Here is a 15,621-nt window from a genome sequence, read left to right on the forward strand (position 1 = left end):
TGAGTGTGAGTGGGGGGAGAAGCAGAGGGACAAGCAGACTCCCTGCTGAGCAGAGAGCCCCACACAGGGCTCAATCCCAGGACCCTGAGATCATGACCTGAGGCAAAGGCAGACAGTTAACCGACTGGGCCACCCCAGGACCCCTAGATTTTTCATTTTTATGTTAAAGTAATCTCTGCACCCAACACGAAGCTTGAGCTCACAACCCTGAGATCAAGAGTCACATGCTCCTCTGACTGAGCCAGCCAGATACCCCCATTTTTTTTCTTTTTTTAACATTTTTTTTAAATATTAGTAATAAAGACAGTGGAAACAAAGACAGTAACCGCAGCGTGTTGAGTGTGATGATTGATAAGGTGCACAGGGGCTAGGGAAGCTTGGAGAAGAGCATCTCTCCCGCTCAAGGAGGCTCAGGGAAGGGTCTCCAAAGATGATGCTCGTCGGGTATCTGGTGGCATTTTCTCCCATGGAGAGTACAGGGAATCCCCTTCCAGCCGTCGCAGCAACTGCAACATTCAGGGACAGGAGAGACATTTAAGCAAACCCTGGAGCTCTAAGGGGTTCCCACTGGAGGTGTGAGACGGGGCTCTGCCTATTCTCCTGCCCCCTGACTTTGGACAAGTCCGTAACCTTTCTGTAAACCTTTCCCTGAGATTCTGTTTACTAAGCTTCTCGGGAACATCCCCTGTGAGCCAGGCACTGTATCAGATTGCGGGGCTCAGGGAGTCAAGTAAGAGCCACGAACTCCTACTGTCAGGAAGCCTGTGGTCTGGGGGAAGAGATGGCACCAAGGACGGATACGCGAGAGTCAGGAACAAAGCCCTAAAACGAGGAGGCAAGTAACGCTGCTCAAAGAAGTGATGATGAGTAGGTGTTCCACCAAGCGGAGAGAGAAAAAAGGCATCTCTTCTTCCTCTTTTTAAAGTTCTTATTTCTTTTTGCCAGAGCACAGGCAGGGAAGCGGACTGGACTCCGGGCCGGGCAGGAAGCCGGAGGCGGGACTCGACCCCAGGACCCTGAGATCGTGCCCTGAGCCCCAGGCCGACCCTAGCCGCCCGAGCCACCGGGCGCCCCCGCAAAGGCAGTTCGGGTTAAGCAGTCAGGGAAGGAAAAGGCAGTGATGGTCCTAGATCGGCGAGGCCTCGCGGGGTGGCGATGTCGGGGTCCGGCGGGGTCCACCGCAGCGACGGCGGGTGCGGGGAAGGCGGGGCCGCAGCGAGTCCCCGGGGCCGCGTGGCCCTCCCCGCACCACCGCCACCGCCTGGCCCCCTGGACAGACCCGGGCCCCAGCGACTCCCAGAGACCGGCTGGAGGCAAGCCCAGCTGGCCAGGTCACCGACTGGGCACAGCGGCCCCGCCAGGGCGGCTGCCCGAAACCTCGGGGTCGTGCCGGAGCATCCTCCTTCCTCGGGGTCTTTAGCCCGCAGCCAGCACTCCGCCTCCGGAACCGAGCCTGCCTTCCCCGGAACGGGGCGGGGGTCCTCGGCTCCTCCAGTTTCCGGAGGGCACCGAGGCAGAGGGGGGCGGCCCAGGAGCTGCAGCGCCCGGAGCCACGCCCCCTCCCGCCCTTTCCGCTCGTGGACTCCTCCCCCGCCCCCTCTTCCGGACCCTCCTCTAGGACCCGCCCGCCTTTTCCGGCCCCGCCCCCGAGGGCCACCCCTCTTCCGGGCGCCCGAGGGCCCGCCCCTTCTTCCGGTCCTTCCCCCTGCGAACCCGCCTCCTCTTCCGTTTTCTCTTCCCCTCCCCCACCAGAAGCCCGTCTTCCGGTCCCTAACTGAGGCTCCACCCCTTCCGCTGTGCCGTCTCCCGCCATCCCCATTGGTGGGAAATCCAAGCCACCCCTCAAGCTGCGGAGAGAAGCGTTCCGGGTTGCCTGTCCCCGGAAGTGACGTTCGAAAGGCCCTCCCCCCGGAAGTGACGAAGGGCGTGTCCTTGACTGGCGGGGAGGGCCGGGCAGTGAGTGCATCCCTCCGCTCGGGCTGCAGGGAGGTAGGAGGCTCGTGGGGGTGGCTCGAGGCGGTGTCGCGGCGGAGACACGCTCCGGGCCTTCTCCTCCGCTGGCCGGCGGCCGAGCGGGCGGAGGCCCCGGGCGGCGGGGGGACCTGCCCCCCGCGGAGCCGGGATCCCCGGTGGCGTCGGACTCCGTCCGTCAGACACGTCCCTTGGTTTTTAGGACCCCACACTCCCTCCTGTTGCCGAGCCCCTTCGTTCCCCTCGAGCTGTTGCGATTCCTCTTCTCTTGATCCTTGGACAACCCCCTTTCCCCTTAATTTCCCGTTAGAAGGCCTCCTAAACGAGTGATAGAGAGTTGCAGACGGCCTTGGGTTCCAGTGTTGACGCTCCTTTAGTAGTTGGGTTGGTTGCGCGCGCAGCCCGGGCTCGTCGCCGGGGTAGGGCCCGGCTGCCCGCGGGTGACCCCGGGGGACGGGCGCGCGGGCGCGGGAGGGCGCGGCTGCCCTTGCCCCAGCAGGGGCTCCACCAGCGGAGCTCCCGCCCTCCCTTCTGATCCAGTCCCGTCCATATCCCGACTGCTTTTTGATTGCCAGCCCAGTGTTCCTGTCCTGGTGTAGGATTGCTTCTGCTTTTTGATTCTGATGCTTCGCTTAACCTCTACTCTCAAAATCTTATATGTCATTTCTTGGCATTTTTGTTCAGGCCCGGAAATCCTGAGGCGCCCCTCTCCCCCCAGGACCACCCAAATAACCTTTCTTTTCCTGGTGAATTGGCTTCCCGAACTTTCTGCCTTTCCCCCTCACAGATGGCTCAGCGACTTCTCCTGAGGAGGTTCCTGGCCTCCGTCATCTCCAGGAAGCCCCCTCAGGGTCGATGGGCACCTCTCACCTGCAGGGCCCTGCCGTGCAGCCCTGGTCACCTGACAGCAACACCCACCCAAGCCCGGTCAATATACACCACCAGAGTCTGCACAACGACCTTCAACATCCAGGATGGACCTGACTTTCAAGACCGAGTTGTCAACAGCGAAACACCAGTGGTTGTGGACTTCCATGCACAGTGAGTCCTGGGGGTCAGCAGAAGAACGTGGTGCTACTTGTTCAGGAATTTGAGTAGGGACACCTGGGTGGCTCAGTGGTTGAGCATCCGCCTTCGGCTCAGGTCGTGATCCTAGGTCCTGGGATGGAGTCTCCCTGTGAGGAGCCTGCTTCTCCCTCTGTCTGTGTCTCTGCTTCTGTCTTTGTCTCTCATGAATAAATAATTAAATCTTAAAAAAAAAAAAAAGTGATTTATTGAGTAGCTGTCATGTCTCAGTCCCACGTCTGATGCTTCACGTGCATAGTCTCATTACAAAGACGGGTAAGACCCAGTCCTGGCTCTCAGAGATGGAGTGTAGTCTGATAGGACACAGACCAGTCAACAGTCTTTAGAGCTCACTGTCACTGGAGCAAGCTGAGAAACACTCATGTTCTGTGTCTTGCTGCCCAAATGGCTGAGAGTCCCCATTCAGCTTGGACCAAAGCAAGAAAAATAGGACTAACTATCTCATTTTCTGGCTTTGGGTGTATACCAGTTCCTGACCCTGCGGATGAGTTGATTTTTAACATCTTGCCACCAAAACTGGGAAGGGCTGGCAAAAAGTTATCAGTGGCACCACAGTGGTGCCCAAGCACGCAGGGGATGGGCAGGGTTTTCTTTTCAGTGCTGTATGTAAGTTTGTTGTAGGGGTAGTTCAATGCTTCTAGCCACCTGATTGTTAGCTTGGCCTTTTTCATTTCTGGACTTTGGGTCCCGACTAGCCACCTAGCTACAAAAGAACTTGGACAAACCCCTCAGATTGAGGCATCCTGGTGTAGCCTGGGTTAGACGTTGGGAGGCCTTCTGGGCAAATCTCTGACAGATTGTTTTGCTTTCTTTCCTGTTCTTTCTCTCACTCACCATGTTGCCTTGGGCTGGCCATTGATGTCCTCATGCCTCCCTTTCTTCACTTATAATAGGAGATGAGGTGTTGCAAACTTGTGAGTTCATTAATTGAAATCTCTGAATGTAAAGCGTTTTAAAGGCTGAGACTAAAATAACCATCATGGGCCAGGGGTTCATGGCAGGCAGAGCCTTCTCCCATCCTGGTATAGTGAGCACTCCAGAGAGGACTTCCAAAATGAATGATAAATGGGATTATGCCTCATTTTCTTCTCTGACAAAGTAAGATGTGAGTTTGTTCATTCAGTGCCCGGCACTATCCATACCACCTGTCCTCACAGGGCTCACCACCCAGAGGGGAGCACCTGTGATCGGTGCAGTGCTAACAGCTGACCCAGGGCCTGGGGGAGGACACAGGATAACCCAGTGATGAAAGAAGACATTTGGAACGCAACACCAGCCTCTAACCAGCTCTGGGACCTTGCCATGAGTTCCTTAACTTGTAGGATCCTTCATTTCTTAGGAAGGTGTTTTCCTTTGTGGGGTTGAGGGTTCTGGGCAGTAAAAGGTGAGAAGGTCCCAGCATAGCGACGAGCATGTTGTAGACTCCCCCTGGCACTGGCTTCTCCCTGTAGTTCTGGGTCCATGAGGTTGTCTGAAATAACTCCACAGCCTCATCACTGCTTTGAGAGACATAATCTCATTTATTCAAAAGAGGAAACTGAGACTCTAGAACAGTCAGCTGGTTGGTGAGGAGTCCCTTTTGGAACCCAAACCTTTTAACTTCAACTTTCATATTTTTCTGTGCGGTGGTGTATTTCTCTTACGCGTGCTGAAATAACCTTTATCAGCGTCTTCCAATGAGGACTTGTGTTTTAGAAGCCTGGGACCTTTGAAAATCCCCCTGCTGCAGAGTTCTGGCTTTATCATTGGGCATGTCAACGTTACAGGTTAATATTCAAAGGTTGTAAACAGAGCTGACAAGGACAAAATGCCCCTCAGAAAGATGTGGGTCAAAGGAAGGTTCTAGGGAGACAGAAGATGGATTGCTGAGCACTCTTGTGACGAGATGCTTCCTTTCTCCCCTTCTGAGGTGGTGTGGCCCGTGCAAGATCCTGGGGCCCAGGTTAGAGAAGGTGGTGGCCAAGCAGCATGGGAAAGTGGTGATGGCCAAGGTGGATATTGATGACCACACAGACCTCGCCCTGGAATATGAGGTATGAATCAACGGGGAACTGCCGCTGTGCAGCTGGTGTTGGGGGTGCTTGTGACCCTGGGATAGCTGGTGCGGGACATGTCTTGGGGACCACCAGGTAGCCAATAAGGGATGTCTCAGTTTTTTTCTGGAGCTTTCAGGAGTTCAGAGCACTTTGCAGGTGTGACTATATTGGTCCTCTGAGCTGCTTATGTCTCTTCACCACCTTTAGGAAGTGGAATGTATGATCCAAAACACCAGCTTATTCTCTAAGGCTTGGGACATTGATGCATTCCTTCGTTCATATATTCATCCATGCACATATTCATTTGGCAGTTGTGTGGGAGCCCTGCCATGTGCCAGGCATTCATGATTCTGGCACAACAAAGATGAACTCCTTGTGTCAGGCACTCTCAGTCTAGCAAGAGAACAACAGGTAGATCATTTCACTGTATGGTGAGAAGTGCTGAGAGCAGAGGTGCACAAAGGAAGAAGACACTGATTGTTGGGGTGCAAGGGAAATGCTTCCCATTAGGGGGACCTCTGAGTGGGGCCACGGAGGATGCATGGAGAAGCAACGCCAAGAGCACGGCACACACTGAGACAGGAGGGAGTCTCGTGTGTTTGGTTGGGGGGTGTGTTCATTCAGCAGGTGTGTTTTCTCTTAAATACCAGGTGCTGTTACTTGGTTGTTGATAAGGCAGTGAACGAGGCTGAGAAAATCCCTGCCTTCATGGAGCCTGCATTCTAGTATTTTTGATGGGTGGTCGGCACACTTTTTCTCTAAAGGACCAGGTGGAACATACTTGAGGCTTTACAGGGCATTGGTCTCCACTGCACGTACTCAGCTGCCATTGAAAATAGCCAGAGACCGAGGTGCCTGGGTGGCTCAGTTGGTTGGATGTCTGTCTGCCTTTGGCTCGGGTCATGATCCCAGGGTCTTGGGATTGAGCCCTGCATCGGGCGGGGAGTCTGCTCCTCCCTCCCCGTCTCCCTGATCTGCTTACTTGTGCACTCTTTCTCTTTCTTTCTCTCTTTCAAATAAATAAGTAAAGATCTTTTTCTTTTTTTTTTTTTTTTCCTTAAAAAAACGGAAGGGGCAGCCCCGGTGCCACAGCGGTTTAGCACCGCCTTCAGCCCAGGGCCTGATCCTGGGGTTCCCGGATTGAGTCCCATGTCCGGCTCCCTACATGGAGCCTGCTTCTCCCTCTGCCTGTCTCTGCCTCTCTCTTTGTCTCTCATGAATAAATAAATAAAATTTTTTAAAAATAAAAATAAATAAAGAATGAGGGAGAGGGACGGAAGAAAGGGGGAAGAGAGAGAAGGAAGGAAGAAACAGCCAGAGACAGTATATAAACAAAGGGGCATAGTTGTGTGCAAATAAAACTTTATTCACACAAATAGGCAGCAGGCTCAGTTTGGCCCATGGGCCATGGTTCACTGATGCCTGCTTTAGATAACAAGAACAATGGGAAAGGAGCACCTGGGTGGCTCAGTGGCTGAGCATCTGCCTTCTGCTCAGGTCATGATCCCAAGGTCCTGGGATCTAGTCCCGCAGGGAACCTGCTTCTGCCCCTCTCTGTGTGTCTCTCATGAATAAATAAATAAAATCTTAAAAAAAAAAAAAAAACTATGGGGAAAAAATAAGTCAGGAAAAGGAGATGGGGCTAACCATGGGGCTGGGGAGGGTTTCATTTTTAAAAGGGTGGGTGTGGCAGGGACACCTAGCTGGTTCAGTGGCGCATGTGACCGTTAATCTCGGGGTTGTGAGTTCACGTGCCATGTTGAATGTAGAGCTTTAGTTTAAAAATACATAAATAAAAATAAGTAAATTAAAAAATAAAAGCAGGCTTGGGACGGTCTCCTTGAGAAGCCTGACATCTGAGCAAAGACCTGAAGGGAGTAAGGAAATGACCCAGGCAGCACTTTGGAAGAACAATCCATCTCCCTCTGTCTGTGTCTCTGCCTCTGTTTCTCTGTGTCTATGAATAAATAGGTAAAATCTTTTTAAAGGGGTGGGGGGCAGCCCTGGTGGCTCAGCGGTTTGGCACCACCTGCAGCCTGGGGTGTGATCCTGGAGACCCGGGATCGAGTCCCGCATCGGGTTCCCTGTGTGGAGCCTGCTTCTCCCTCTGTCTGTGTCTCTGCTTCTCTCTCTCTGTGTCTATGAATAAATAAATAAAATCTTTAAAAAAAAAAAAAAAAAAGAACAACCCAGGCAGAGCAGATACCAATGCAAAGGCCCTGTGGTCAAAGTGAACCCGATTTGCTCATAGAATAGCAGTGCATGTGTGCCCGGAGCAGGGGATGCATGGAGTATTGGGGATACCCTCCAGCCTTGGAGACCAGAACAGCCGGAGAAAGGGGAGAAGTGCACTGTGGCCAGTAGCCAGCGTGGAGAGCTGAGGAGGGAGTGAGAGCACAGGGGGTGACAGTCGGCCACAGACTGAGGGGAAGGGGTCTGGACAGCCATGCTGAGGATACTGTTATTACAGAGCCGGGGTCATGCCTAGTGTCCCGTCGCCAGATCTGGCTCCCTGGCACATTTGATCTAACTTGGGTTCTTTTTTAAATACTGAACCAGCTGTTAATGTTTATAACAGAGATTTCATGTCAAAATCCAGATTTCTGGTTCTCTTGAGGTACTTGGACCCGGCCAGCGTGAACCTTCATCCCTCCTTCCTTCCAGTGACCGAAAGAGGGGGCCTGTTCCCTTGTCAGGATTTATAAGTCCAGGCTCGGCTCTCATGAGACCAGCTCAAGTGGAGGTGCCACCTCCAGCCAGCCCCCGAGGGGCGAGGGTGAGAATAGGCTGGCTGCCTGTTGCACTGGAGTGGGAGTGATCACCCACCCGAACATCAGGCTGCCCCAGCCAGAGGCAAAGCCGCTGGTGACCACTGCATTTGGGAGAGGGGTGTTGCCGAAAGAAGACTATCCGTGGCACTGAGTGACTCAGGGCTGCTTACAAGGGCTTGTCGGGGAGGGATCACTTGATGTTGTTGTGTTAAGTAAACTATACCCCCAATGTGGGGCTCAAACTCACAGACCCAGGATCAAGAACTGTATGCCCTACTGACTGAGCCAGCTGGGTGTCCCGAGGTGTTTTTTTAAAGATCTCCTGCCGATCTTTCGGGGGGTGGGGGCAATTACTGGCCACTCAGATGCTCCTCCCTTTGTCCTACTTGTCCAAGGCCCACAGGGGCCACGAGGCGGAGCTTAGGGCTGGAGCGGCTAGGACATCCCCGGGGTAACTGGCAGGCATAAGGTGTCTTAGGCCAATTCCTGCCAGCACAGCAGTCAGCCTCAGCCAGTGGGACTCTCAGTGGACACGCCGTGAGCCCCAGCCATATTCCAGGATCTGTGGTTAGCCGGTGCAGATGGCAAGAAGAACCCAGTTCCCTCCAACAGTGGTCACACTGGTGATAAGGTTCCCAAGATCATCCCCACCTGCATTCTAGGGAGCCTGGTGATGTTGGGCTGGCCACCGAGGTCCTGTGATGAGGCCTGGAGAGCGTGTGTTACAGGATTGGCTCCCTCCTTCCGTGCTCTGCAGTCCAGATAGTGTGTCAGTCACACAGGACCTCAGGACAGCTGGGCCCACGTCACCTGGTCCCAGCCCCCTTGTTTTGCCAAGCCCCGGGCGGATGTCACTGCTGTGCTTAAGGACCTCCAGCAAGGGTTTTCCTGACCCCCTCCCCCAGCCCTTTCCTTCCTTCACACCTGTACTTTTGGAAGAGAGCCTGAAGGAGATGTTTGAGTTGAGAGATCCCTAGTATCTCCTGAGACAGCTTCCTCCTTTTCCAAGTGTTGGGTGAACATGTGGGAGAAACTGCTTTAAGTTGTATTCAAGGAATTTGGTGCCTCTACCTGAGGTTTCCAGAACACCTCCCCCAAGCCAGGCACACACCCTCTGGGTGAGTCTCCCTCCTCACACACATTCCCCTTGTACCACACTTCTGCTTCAGCTCGTCATCCACCCTAGGACTCCACTGTCTCCCAAAGGAGAAGGAAGGGAAAGGCTGGGGGCCTCAGGGTTTCAGTGTCCCCCACCCCACCCCCATTTGCACACTGCCTTGGCTTGGCCAAATGAAAAGCTCTCTCCTCTCTCATCTCTTCGTCCCCACTGAATGGCCGGGCATTCCCTGATCGTTCAGACCCTGACAGCTACTGGGGGCAAAGAGCAGATCCAGATGCGGACCTTTGAGCCTTTATGCTTTCCTCTGGGGCTTTTTTGGACTTGACACTTGGAGCTGTTATGCTTTTACTTTTTCCTCATATATAGAAGGCCTTTAAAAAACGTTAGAAAAACAGCCAGGTAATAAGTAATAAGGGGGAAACGTCACCTGTCATCTTGCCATCCCAACACAATCACTGTCAGGATTTGGGGGAAGTGGTTTAAGCTTTTATTTGAATTTTTTTCCTCTTAGTGTTTCATCTAACCTCCTAGACATTTCATTGAATAATTATGTTTTGGTGCTAGAAAGTATTGTATTCAATCATTACTATATCCCCCTATTTTGAAAGTATTCTAAATCAGTGCTTCACAATCATGCATATGATCTGGGATGTTGCTTAAAAACAGATGATGGATGATTCAGTAGGTCTAGGAAGAGCCCAGGATTCTGCTTCTCTACAATCTTCTCTGTGACCACTGCCAGCAGTTTGGAACCAAACATCAAGATGCAAAAGTTTCAAAGTCCTATGCTAGCCTTCTGGGGGCGTGCAAGGGTTCACACCTGCTGGTGTCCATCTCGTGGGTTTGGACAAACGTACAGTGACATGCATCCACCGTTACGGTTTTGTACAGAAGAGTTTCACCATCTTAAAAATCCCCTGTGCCCCACCTTTTCCCTCCCTCCTCCCCTTGGGCCCCTGGCAACCACTGATCTTCCTACTGTCTCCATAGTTTTGCCTTTTCCAGAATGTCATATAGTTGGATTTGATTTTTTTGTTTGTTTATTTAAGTAGACTCTGTGCCAAGCACGGAACGCAGCAAGGGACTTGAACTCCTGACCCTGAGATCAAGACCTGAGCAGAGATCAAGAGTCAGACACTTAACTAACCAAGCCACACAGGTGCCCCATGATTTGATTTTTTTTTTTAATTTTTTATTTATTTATGATAGGCACACAGTGAGAGAGAGAGAGAGGCAGAGACACAGGCAGAGGGAGAAGCAGGCTCCATGCACCGGGAGCCTGACGTGGGATTCGATCCCGGGTCTCCAGGATCGCGCCCTGGGCCAAAGGCAGGCGCCAAACCGCTGCGCCACCCAGGGATCCCGATTTGATTTTTTTAAATAATTATTTCCTGGGGTGCCTGGCTGGTTCAGTTAGTGGCACATGCAACTCTTGATTTTGGGGTTGTGAGTTCAAGCCCCTCATTGGGTGTGGAGATTACTTCAAAAAAGAAAATCCTAAAAAAAGTAATAATCATACTCATAACTTTCTCCAAGAATCCTCCTGTGTCCAGAGGCTTCTCATTAGAAGCGTGGAGTCAGCCTTCCCGTGTTTCCCTACGTGGGCTTCCTCGCCCTGCTGGGACTCAGTAGCTCTGAGGCCAGCGTGTGGCAGTTAGACGTCACGGACAGCCGGGCCAGACGGATCCTGTGTCAGACCACAGCTCTGTCACTTAGTCACTCAGCTTTTGTACCTCCGTCTTCTCATGTTGAAAGCCCCACCTTGAGGTGAGAATTCATGAAGTAGAGGATGCAAGTGGTTAGTGTCACCCCTGACACTTGAGGAACCCCCGGTCTAGCAGCCTGGCCGACAGTGATCTTTTCCTTCGCGTCAGCTCTGCACTTAGCTGAGGAGGTTGCCAGCCTGCTGTGACAACTGTCACTGTGTCTGTCCCTCGGTAGGCCCTCACAGAAGGGGAGGACTGAGCAGGACCATCGAGCTCAGTGGCAGTGCGGCCCGAGAGCTGCCAGTTAGTGGGAACCAACCACACACACACACTCATCCTGCCCTGATTTCTCAGGGTCTCAGGTTCAGCCTCGAAGGCTCCAGGTGGCGTCACAGAGCAGGAGAAGCAGCGCATCCTAACATGTCTGTTCACCTTTCCTCCAGCCACTCAGTCCCCTTGGTGCTGCTAGAGTTCAGAGGGAAGCAGCATTCTTGCTCCACCACGGCCCCCTCACACTCAGATCACATTCCAGAGGAATGCGCCAGGGACCTGTGCACTTCCATTTAAGGCAGTGTTTACAAGCACCAGCCCCTCCAGATTTGTGAGCCAAACACAGGATCGGCAAAGCCACATCCTCCTCCTTGCCGGGAGGGAGGTCGGTCCAGTCCCACCCCGGGTACTACAGCAGTGGCCTGGAAAACCAGCTTCTGGCCAGCCTGTTGCTGTGTGTACTCGTCTGATTTAGACTGACACTTCAAAGAATGCCCTTGGTCAGTCATGACTAGACCTTGGAGAGTTTGCTGTACGTCTGACTGCAGTGTGGCCGTGTGTGTGTTTGTGTGTGTGTGCGCGCGCGCGTGTGCACGCCTACACACTCATGAGTTTACACAAACGTGATCGTGACAGAGCTGGTCTGGAGTCTGAAAATGGAGTCCACTGCGAGCATAGTCCTACTTAGAGGACACGCAAAAACAGTTAGACCGCTTCTCATATATACGACATAGTTTTTATATCAGTTGAAGAAACGGGCCTGGGTAAGATCCAGTTAGTGATTGCACCTTGTCCCCGAGTTGAGGGGCTGGATTTGAGGTGCCCTAGCTGCCATCACAGGCCACTAGAGGGCGCATAAGAACACAGCTGGGGAGCCGGGCTGGCCCATTCCGAGTGCGTGACTCTTATTTTAAAAGATTTTTTTTACAATTTTTTTAAAATTTTTATTTATTTATGATAGTCACACAGAGAGAGAGAGAGGCAGAGACATAGGCAGAGGGAGAAGCAGGCTCCATGCACCGGGAGCCCGATGTGGGATTCGATCCCGGGTCTCCAGGATCGCGCCCTGGGCCAAAGGCAGGCGCTAAACCGCTGCGCCACCCAGGGATCCCTTATTTTAAAAGATTTTATTTATTTATATGAGAGAGAAGGATAGAGCACAAGTGGGGAGGAGAGGGAGAAACAGACTCCCTGCCGAGCAGGGAGCTGGACACGGGGCTCAATCCCAGGACCCAGGATCATGACCCGAGCCAAAGGCAGACCCCCAGCCAACTGAGCCACCCAGGCACACCCCCAGTGTGTGACCCTTGATCTCAGGTTGTAAGTTCAAGCCCCAGGTTGAGTGTAGAGATTACTTGGGAAAAAGATCTTTTTTTTTTTTTTTAAGATTTTATTTATGTATTTATTTATTCATGAGAGATACAGAGAAAGCCAGAGACACAGGCAGAGGGAGAAACGGGCTCCATTTAGAGAGCCTGATGTGGGACCCTGAGCCAAAGGCAGACGCTCAACCACTGAGCCACCCAGGCGTCCCCCCCCCCAAAAAAATCTTGAAAAAACAAATAAATACACAACTCTGGGTCCTGGCCTGTGCCCGGAGACAGGGTGAGCCACATGCTGGACCTTTGCAGTTCCTGCCACCTCTTGTGTTACAGCCATGGACAACGAGGGCAGGAGCTAGTGGTAGGGCCACAAGCAGCAGCACCCACGGTCAGGCCGCTGCCAGATGGGTCTGCCTGCATCTTCCCTCTGAGAAGTGTGTCAGTTACCACCTGCATCAGCCCCAGGACACTCCCTGCAAGAGCCTGAGAACACCCAGAGCCGGTGAGGGGAGGAGGGCAGGGCCTGCCACCTGGTGGGTGGCACCCAGCTGAGGTGTGAGAGCGGCCTGTCAGGCCCACAGCTCCTTTTGTAACTGACCTGGGCACAGTTTGAACATCCTGACTCCTAAGTCTGGCTTCCCAGGATGACTCATGGGCAGGACAGTACTCGGAATTGGTGAAGACTTGAGATGTTTGTGTAAATTGCTGTTGTTACTTTGTAGTTAACATGTGTAAGAAAAGAATGTTTATCTTGTTCTGTTTACCCATTTTTAAAAAAAAAATGTCTACAAATGTCAGGCAGGGAGCCCAGGGCGCAGAAAATGCTTGATGCCAGAGTGGGCAGTGGGCCTCATTACATGCCATGGAATCCGTACGGGTCCCCTGAGGGAACTTGAGAACATGCTTCATAGGCCAAGAATGCTGCCTCCATCCCCCTAATAAATAAACCTCAGCTCCTACATGGCCGAGGCCTTCATCCCACACCGTCCAGCATGAGTCACTGAGTTTCTGGACCCTGCTGGCCATTCAACGGCCACGAGCTCATGTGGCTCACATGGGGCCTGTGTTAGAAGCTCCTGACGTGCTCCCCGTAGCCACCACTTGCCGGGGGCTCCTGCACACTGGGCCCTCTGCCAGGTCCTGACACTTGAGGGCCCTGCCAGGTGCAGGGCACATGTTAGACTCTGCTCGCCATGCTCATGCAGCCCCAGACCTGGTGTAAGTGCTGCCAGCAGCTCCATTTTGCTGATGGGAACACAGAGACCGTGCTGACGGGGCCTGCCTGGAGCAGCTCAGCGTGAGCCGGTGGCAGACGCTGGGGTCAGCCACTGCCAGAGCCTGGGCTCCTCGCCGCTCAGCTCTACATACGAATCTTTCATCTCTGTCCTAAACCCTCAAGGATGTCCTCAAGGGAGATCCTGTCACCCCCATTTTACAGAAGAGGGTGCCGAGGCCGGGAGCAGAGCCAGGACTCAGGCTCTCACGTCTCCGGGCTACCCCCCATCCCCACCCAGGCTGGGCTGCCCCTTGGGGAGCTTCTCTTGGCCCCGTAGCTGCTCCCTGCCCCCAGCCCTGGCCTGCAGCTGTGTGGGCTATTTTCATCCCTCCTGTCACTGCAGCCAAACCACTGGGCCAGTGAGTCAGTCCTGCGGTTCGGGGAGGAAGGGGACCGCCAGGAGCCCACAGTGGAAAAGTCTTTCCAGTGGGCGGGCCTCCAGGCCCTGCAGCACCCCTGCACCAAGGGAACAGGCCCCGCCTGCCGCTCGGCCAGTCACTGCCCTGCAGAAACCACCAGCCTTCCCCACGACGGCTGGGGAATGGCCGATGAGAACAGTTCACCTCCAGGTAACATGGTCTCCCTCCATCTCCTCCCCCAGGTGTCCGCTGTGCCCACTGTGCTGGCCATCAAGAATGGGGACGTGGTGGACAAATTCGTGGGTATCAAGGACGAGGACCAGCTGGAGGCCTTCCTGAAGAAGCTGATTGGCTGACAAGCAGGGAAGAGGCCTGGCTGCCCTTGCCCACCAGGGCCCCTGCAGTTCGAGGAGGGGCCCCGTGAGAACTCTGAGCCCTTCCGTGTTGGCCCTTCCTGCCTCCTCCCTTTTGCCCGGCCCCCATGGGCCCGTGCTTTGGAGACCAGGCCCCCAAACATGGGTGCCCGGCTGACCTCCAGGGTGGCTACCCGGGGAATGGTGCTGCCACTGACCTGGGGACAGCCATCTCCTACCCACTGTCTTGTCTGCTCCCACTAGGGCTTGTCTCTGTCCTCCCAGGATGCTGGAGAGAGCCCCAGGCCAGCCCACAGTGCCCCGTGCCGGGTGACAGCTCGGTCCACGTCGCCCTGGTCCCTTCTGATCTGCACCCTGGTGCCTGGCCCATCTGTCTCCTGCATTTTTCTTTCCTGCTGCTGTTTTGTAAAAAGAAAGAAGGAAAAAGAAACCCAAACAAGGGAGAGTAATATATAATTCTCTCATTTTTTGTAGGTCTGTAATAAAGAACTTTATGTGATCCCTTCTACCTCCTGCTCTGAAGAACAGACCCTGGGCCCCACGCTAAATTACCCTGTAGCCACCACCCCCCAGAGCCACGTCCCTTCCTTCTTCCCAGGTGCCAGGGCAGAGAACACACGGGCAGGGGGAGGGGGGTGTCCCCAGACCCCTGTCCCTGGGAAGCCTCACTGTGAACAACCTGGACCAATAAAGCTAGGGTTTGCACTGTTGGCGGCTTCCATTCTGTCTGGGCTCTGGAAGCATGAGGGGCGACCCCTCCCCAGGCTGCTGGGCTGCTGGCCCTGCGTCCTCTGGCTCTGCCACCCTCTTGCCCTCGACCAGCCGCTCCTGTTACTGATGCTGTTGTCACGGTCGCCGCTGTCCGGGCACCACCTTCATGTGCAAGCAGGGCAAGAGGATGCTTGTCCCCTTTATGCAGATAGGGACACTGAGGCTTGTGCAGTGCAGAGCCGGGGCTTGTACCCAGGTATGGTTGCCTCTGAAGCCTGGGCTCCTCCAGCTGATCCCTCTGGTACCTCTGGGGCTTCCTTCTCCACCAGGCAGTAGGCACACGGCCACTCCTGTGGGAGCCAGGCCCCCTAGGGAGCTGGGCTGTGTTTCCTGTGTGTGCCCTAGGAACCCTCAGCCTCGGAGCCAGGCTCTGTCCCACTTTGTTCCCAGCTCCCCTGGGGCCCAAGGAGGAAGATACCAGGCCTGCCAGCCAAGAGAGCCTACCCCCATCTCCCTCGTGGGGCCGAGGTGCCAGCTTCCTAGGGACCACAGGTGTTTGACAGCAGGGGTATCCTGGCACCCTTGCCCTCAGCCTTGGGGTGCCGTGTCTACTCCCGGG

General features: G+C 54.2%; 1 protein-coding gene and 1 long non-coding RNA gene across 5 annotated transcripts; one reads left to right on the forward strand and one right to left on the reverse strand.

Moving 5' to 3' along the window:
• Positions 1–317: 317 nt before the first annotated feature.
• On the reverse strand, positions 318–1,370 carry LOC140642908 (uncharacterized). Of its 2 annotated transcripts, none has more exons than XR_012039282.1 (2): positions 752–1,370; positions 318–506 (listed from the first exon to the last, which is right to left on the reverse strand). It is a non-coding gene; the product is annotated as an uncharacterized lncRNA (long non-coding RNA). The 2 variants fall into 2 exon arrangements; XR_012039281.1 differs by having other exon boundaries at positions 746–1,370.
• A 424-nt stretch (positions 1,371–1,794) lies between these two features.
• On the forward strand, positions 1,795–15,001 carry TXN2 (thioredoxin 2). 3 transcript variants are annotated; one of them, XM_072844106.1, is made up of 5 exons: positions 1,795–1,989; positions 2,759–3,012; positions 4,967–5,090; positions 14,160–14,278; positions 14,764–15,001. In XM_072844106.1, exons 2-4 carry the CDS (start codon positions 2,759–2,761, stop codon positions 14,271–14,273), a joined length of 492 nt encoding a protein of 163 aa, XP_072700207.1. In that variant the 5' UTR covers positions 1,795–1,989; the 3' UTR covers positions 14,274–14,278; positions 14,764–15,001. The 3 variants fall into 3 exon arrangements, with proteins under 3 accessions (XP_072700207.1, XP_072700206.1, XP_072700208.1); XM_072844105.1 differs by having other exon boundaries at positions 14,160–15,001; XM_072844107.1 differs by lacking the exon at positions 1,795–1,989 and adding an exon at positions 2,149–2,355 and having other exon boundaries at positions 14,160–15,001.
• Positions 15,002–15,621: the final 620 nt, after the last annotated feature.

The sequence above is a fragment of the Canis lupus genome, chromosome 11 (assembly GCF_048164855.1).
Source record: "Canis lupus baileyi chromosome 11, mCanLup2.hap1, whole genome shotgun sequence".
NCBI lineage: Eukaryota > Metazoa > Chordata > Mammalia > Carnivora > Canidae > Canis > Canis lupus.